The 6,517-nt window shown below is 42.7% G+C and overlaps 1 protein-coding gene across 1 annotated transcript in view; it reads right to left on the bottom strand.

Moving 5' to 3' along the window:
* LOC119303806 (ras-related protein RABE1c-like) overlaps window positions 1–1,996 on the bottom strand; it is a 5,147-nt gene extending 3,151 nt beyond the window's left edge. Inside the window, exons 1-2 of the mRNA XM_037580956.1 lie at window positions 1,819–1,996; window positions 1,647–1,738 (exon numbers count right to left, since the gene is read on the bottom strand). Coding sequence (XP_037436853.1) covers window positions 1,647–1,719 — 73 coding nt within the window. The 5' untranslated portion in view covers window positions 1,720–1,738; window positions 1,819–1,996. The remainder of the gene's footprint in view (window positions 1–1,646; window positions 1,739–1,818) is intronic.
* Between the last annotated feature and the right edge of the window lie 4,521 nt (window positions 1,997–6,517).

Genomic DNA, 6,517 nt, shown 5'->3' with positions numbered 1-6,517 from the left:
TCTCTCTCTCTCTCTCTCTCTCTCTCCCCGCGCGAGCAGCGGCGCGTGGGCGAGGCCGGAGAGGAGGGGAGGGAGGCGAGGAGAGGGGGGCTGGGCTGGGTTGGGTTGGGTTTGATCGATGGATCGATCGGCGGCGCGGGTGGGGTGGTGGTCGAAGCGGGCCAGCCCACCTGTGGATTTTCTCTAAACCACCTATTCATCGCTCGACGAACCTCGCACAGGGGGCGTGCTATATTAACCAGGCCTATTAAGCGGATAATACTGTTTTTTTCCTCTCTCTCTCTCTCTCTCTCTGACGTTTTCCTGGTTTTTATTCGGAATTTTTTACCTTTTATATTTATTTAATATTCCATTTTATTTTTATTTACTAAAAAAAATATTCAAGAGTATTTGTGAAAATACACGATGCACATTTTTAAAAGAGATGACAAGCATTCCTTCTTTTCATTTCTATAAATATACTTTTTATACATCTACATTATAAAAAATACGCAATGGTTTTTAAAAATATTTTTTTTGACACATAAACCTTCTCTTTATTAAACTGTTACAATAGTAGCATCAGATACAATCAACAGTAAGACTTCCCTGGGTGGGGAATCCAACCATACATGAGGAGGTGAGAATTTAGCGAGCCTAGCTAACTCATGGGCTACACGATTATTCTCTCTACAGCAGTGCTCATACAAGGTATGGGAAAAATCAAGAGACATAAAGTAGCAGTCATCAAAGATGGCACTAGCTACTGAAGATTAAAATCCCTTCTTTAGTGCGCCTATTACCTCCAAACTATCCGAATTCAGTTTGATTCTATTGCAGCCTGCTGTATGAGCCAAGTTCAAACCAAACCTGACCGCAATGGCTTCTGCCGTGAGTGCATCATAACAGATATTCAATTTTTCATTTGCAGCCGCTATGAACTTGCCGTTATGATCTCGGATGACAGCTCCAACCGAGCCTTTCAGTGTGTCAGCATCGAAACCCGCATCCACATTAAGCTTGACGCAATCATGCCTCGGTCTGACCCGGCCATCAAGGCGTACTCGCGCCTTAGGTGAATAAGCTGAGATAAAATTCGCCACAATTGCTCGAACTGAGAGATTAATTTGGGATGCAGTTTGCGGTGTTCCCCCATGCGTATGCTTTCTCCTTTCCCACCACAAATACCAGCAGCAAGTTGCAATTGTTTCCTTCAGCTTCGGAAGTCCAAGGGTCTGGACAAAGTTCTCAAGCAAATTTAGAAGAAAATTCAAAACCCTCTCCCCAGACTTATCCATAAGCAAACCTTGCTTTATCACATCGTACAGACCAAAGCAGTTTCCAAACCTCCACTGCCACCGGGCACTCAAACAGAAAGTGTCGAATTGTTTTAGGGCCATTCTTACAAACTGGACAAAGTGGTGAAATTTTGATATGCCTGTCAGACAAGCTCGCACGACAGGGAATTGAACTATTGAGCGCTCTCCAAATGAAAATTTTGACTTTCCCCAGGCAGTTCAGAGACCAAATAGACTCCCAAGTGGGCGTAGTTGAGGTTGAGCTGTCAACTTGTTGTAAACGTTGCCCGAATTGACTATCCCAAACTGCGTGATAGGCAGATCTTACTGAAAAAACACCCGTTTTTGTATAGCTCCAAGCCACAAAACCGCTGTCGCCGATGAGGAGGAGCTTGATGAGGTAGTCGTAGTCGGCCCGAGCCCTAGCCGGCGGCGCCGCCATCGCGCCCTAACTCCCAGGCCTGATCAAAAAAACCGCGACGAAATTAAATTAGATCAACGCGGCGAACGGGGAGCGAAACGAACGGCGCGACGGACGGACCGAACGAGGCGGGGACGGCTTCGCTCGCGCGCGCGCGTGCTCCGATGCGGCGGCGGCGTTCGTCCGATCGATCTCCGCTTCGTCCGTCTCTCTCTCTCTCTCTCTCTCTCTCTCCCCGCGCGAGCAGCGGCGCGTGGGCGAGGCCGGAGAGGAGGGGAGGGAGGCGAGGAGAGGGGGGCTGGGCTGGGTTGGGTTGGGTTTGATCGATGGATCGATCGGCGGCGCGGGTGGGGTGGTGGTCGAAGCGGGCCAGCCCACCTGTGGATTTTCTCTAAACCACCTATTCATCGCTCGACGAACCTCGCACAGGGGGCGTGCTATATTAACCAGGCCTATTAAGCGGATAATACTGTTTTTTTCCTCTCTCTCTCTCTCTCTCTCTGACGTTTTCCTGGTTTTTATTCGGAATTTTTTACCTTTTATATTTATTTAATATTCCATTTTATTTTTATTTACTAAAAAAAATATTCAAGAGTATTTGTGAAAATACACGATGCACATTTTTAAAAGAGATGACAAGCATTCCTTCTTTTCATTTCTATAAATATACTTTTTATACATCTACATTATAAAAAATACGCAATGGTTTTTAAAAATATTTTTTTTGACACATAAACCTTCTCTTTATTAAACTGTTACAATAGTAGCATCAGATACAATCAACAGTAAGACTTCCCTGGGTGGGGAATCCAACCATACATGAGGAGGTGAGAATTTAGCGAGCCTAGCTAACTCATGGGCTACACGATTATTCTCTCTACAGCAGTGCTCATACAAGGTATGGGAAAAATCAAGAGACATAAAGTAGCAGTCATCAAAGATGGCACTAGCTACTGAAGATTAAAATCCCTTCTTTAGTGCGCCTATTACCTCCAAACTATCCGAATTCAGTTTGATTCTATTGCAGCCTGCTGTACGAGCCAAGTTCAAACCAAACCTGACCGCAATGGCTTCTGCCGTGAGTGCATCATAACAGATATTCAATTTTTCATTTGCAGCCGCTATGAACTTGCCGTTATGATCTCGGATGACAGCTCCAACCGAGCCTTTCAGTGTGTCAGCATCGAAACCCGCATCCACATTAAGCTTGACGCAATCATGCCTCGGTCTGACCCGGCCATCAAGGCGTACTCGCGCCTTAGGTGAATAAGCTGAGATAAAATTCGCCACAATTGCTCGAACTGAGAGATTAATTTGGGATGCAGTTTGCGGTGTTCCCCCATGCGTATGCTTTCTCCTTTCCCACCACAAATACCAGCAGCAAGTTGCAATTGTTTCCTTCAGCTTCGGAAGTCCAAGGGTCTGGACAAAGTTCTCAAGCAAATTTAGAAGAAAATTCAAAACCCTCTCCCCAGACTTATCCATAAGCAAACCTTGCTTTATCACATCGTACAGACCAAAGCAGTTTCCAAACCTCCACTGCCACCGGGCACTCAAACAGAAAGTGTCGAATTGTTTTAGGGCCATTCTTACAAACTGGACAAAGTGGTGAAATTTTGATATGCCTGTCAGACAAGCTCGCACGACAGGGAATTGAACTATTGAGCGCTCTCCAAATGAAAATTTTGACTTTCCCCAGGCAGTTCAGAGACCAAATAGACTCCCAAGTGGGCGTAGTTGAGGTTGAGCTGTCAACTTGTTGTAAACGTTGCCCGAATTGACTATCCCAAACTGCGTGATAGGCAGATCTTACTGAAAAAACACCCGTTTTTGTATAGCTCCAAGCCACAAAATCGGCCATCTCATAAATTGGCAGTGGGATGGAGAGAATTCTTTGAACATCCACACCACAAAAGGTTTGGTTCACCAGCAACGTGTCCCAATCCCCTGTCGCCGGTTCAATAAGTTCTTCAGCCTCCATTCCAAAATAAAGTGTCGTGGTTTTAGTTCAACGTAGTGAACAATTTTTACACGATGAATTTTTTTAACTGTTTACCACTATATTTTTAATACGTTTCATGTTACAAATCGAGTGAGGTTATTAACCGAGCTTGATTTACTAATATTCATGCATTGGAAGAGGGAGGGGCGTACCCTTACCCCTTTTCCTCCCCTGATTACACTTAGGGCTCATTTGGTTGCTAGGAAAATAAAACTATGGGCACACAGCCTCGGGGAGAATTTTCCACAACAAATGGTATCCCAAGCCCGGGTAAAGGAGGAGGGTTGTGATAGGCTTGGCAAGCCAACGTAAAAACTCAGCCACTCTTATGAAGATGAAACCCAAAAGAGACAGGGGCGCGTGGAAGCTTGCTATCCATGTACCAGAGCCATGAGTTGGTTGCGAGATCTTATGGGTTTCACCTCTAGCCTACCCCAACTTGTTTGGGACTAAAGGCTTTGTTGTTGTTGTTGTTGTTGTTGTTGTTGTTGTTGTTGTAAATGGTATCCCTACCACCACATGGGACATATCCCCACCATTCACATTGGCCAAATGGAAATCAAGGGAGGAAGAAAATCCCTAACAAACATGTATCAGGATAACGTCCATGAATTAGAAAAATGATGCACAATAATACTGCAGATATCATCTTCATCACACCTTCATTACAGTGTCATTTCCAGAAATATTATATGGAACAAAATGATAGTTTTTTTAATGAGAGCTTGATCCCAAAGGACCCAAAACCTGAATTAATACTTATCATAGCGGACTACTATTGCCCCTTCAAAAACAGTGATTTTCACTGCCTTCACAGTCGATTAGTGTGTACCCTTTCGTTTGGTTTACAGGTGACTCGAGTTGAACGCAGTTGTAGCCCACCACAGTGTGATGACAGATAAACTTAGGGTAATACTTCGTCTCGTCCCCATAGCTGCAGTCATGCGCCGCCTCTTGCGTCCGTCAGTTCATGCTGCCTCGCTGAGCTCACGTTTGTGCGGATCTATTTCCCCACTTTCCCTGATTCTTGTGCCTGATTCCTACTGGATTCCGTGTCAGAGATCACGGCAGGAAATTATAACCAGTTCCCTTTTTTACGAGGACACGAACTGGAAATAATAAACGCAATTGGGTCCTAATCAACTCTGGAATGGAACAAATGATACTAAGATAGCTGATATAGCGACGACATTGCCAAGATAGTCTGGTATTATTGTGTCGAGTGGAGGTACATATGGCACTATGACTTTAGTAACCCAAAGGTGAAAGGATGTGAGCTAACTTCCAACCGCTGCTACTTCGTCTCGGAAGTCTATCCCCTTGATTCACAGAAATGAAATAATTAGAAGTTATACAACACAATATTAACCTACATGAAACATTAGGAGTGGGTATACAAGAATTCAATGATCGACAATTTCAGCAAGTTATCAAGTACCATCCCAACAACGAACAAATCACACAAGTGAAATCCGCTAGCAATAACAATTATCAAGTACTATGCTACCAATACATATATATGCTAGATCAATGGAACTATTTTCAACTATGTTGATGGGCAAGTTAAATTTAACAACTATTTTCATCAATTGTACTAATTCACAAATATTGATCTAACAAACATACTCCTTTTTAAAAATGAAATTAGTTGTTACCAATAGAAAGGGTGGTTGGCTAACCAACCATAGAATGACCGTGATGGATCACTTTGCATCAGTAGTGACAACAATTGATCACTAGAGTGTAGACCTCTAGTTAGTAGTTTTTCTGATATCAACTACAAATTTATTAATTTGTCGTGCTTCATTCAACAAAGACAAGAAATGAACGACCCAAAACATAGAGAAAATGGAGGAGTAGACATGTAATTAACTTGCAAGAAATGAAGCATTTTCAGAGGAGTGCTGGCTCTAATTTATGACAACCGTCAACACCAAGAAAACAAAAACAATTATGTGGTGCAACCTATAAACACATTGCATTACATTACCAAAAGCAAAACCACAAAAAATGGCTTAATTGCTTTGATTTTGAAACTATAATTGAAGACAAACAATTAGTTTAAAATAGGGAAAACTTGAGATGGCCTAAGGATTGGTTAACATGCAATGGTAGCCATTGACATGGGCTTGCAGTGGCATAATATTATAGGACGTTCCCTGTAACTTTTGACATAATGTATAAAATTATGTATGTTGCACATTATTTCCAGAAAAACACAGCAGATGTTGCACATATCAGTCAAAAATCCATACTAGAAAAACAAAGCAGATGTTGCACATATCAGTCAAAAATCCATACTCTAGAAAAATCAATGCAATCTTGCAGAAAACGTATATTTTAAGACATTCTGCAATGGTCCCGATACTAATACACGATACGTCAAGAAAGTATATAGGGTTATACAAATACAGAAGAAATTCAGCTTGGTCGCAAAGCACCCAAGAGGAACAAGCTCCAGGATGCCAAACACCCCAGAGTAATAAGCTTCTCAACTTTTCACTTCCACTTATAACTGTGAAGAACTAAAACTGATGCACCGAATGCAATGGCAAGGGCACACGAAGTGCCCAAGCCATTCACTCTCAAATCCCACCAAAGCAACGAAAGCTATGGAGGATTATGAGAGGAAGAACAAGGAGAACACAAAAGAACTCCAAAATCTAGATCCACAAAGTTCCCCTCACATATAAGAGAAAATGATTGGTGGAAATATAGATCTAGGTCTCCTCTCTCTTTTCCCTCAAAAAGAATCAAGAATCATATAAGGAATAGAGAGTTAGCAAACTCGAAGAGGTCAACAATGGTGGTGATTGT

This window comes from Triticum dicoccoides, chromosome 5A, assembly GCF_002162155.2.
Source record: "Triticum dicoccoides isolate Atlit2015 ecotype Zavitan chromosome 5A, WEW_v2.0, whole genome shotgun sequence".
Lineage (NCBI taxonomy): Eukaryota > Viridiplantae > Streptophyta > Magnoliopsida > Poales > Poaceae > Triticum > Triticum dicoccoides.
The sequence above is the reverse complement of the archived record's forward strand: the minus strand, read 5'-3'. Positions and strand labels throughout refer to the sequence as shown.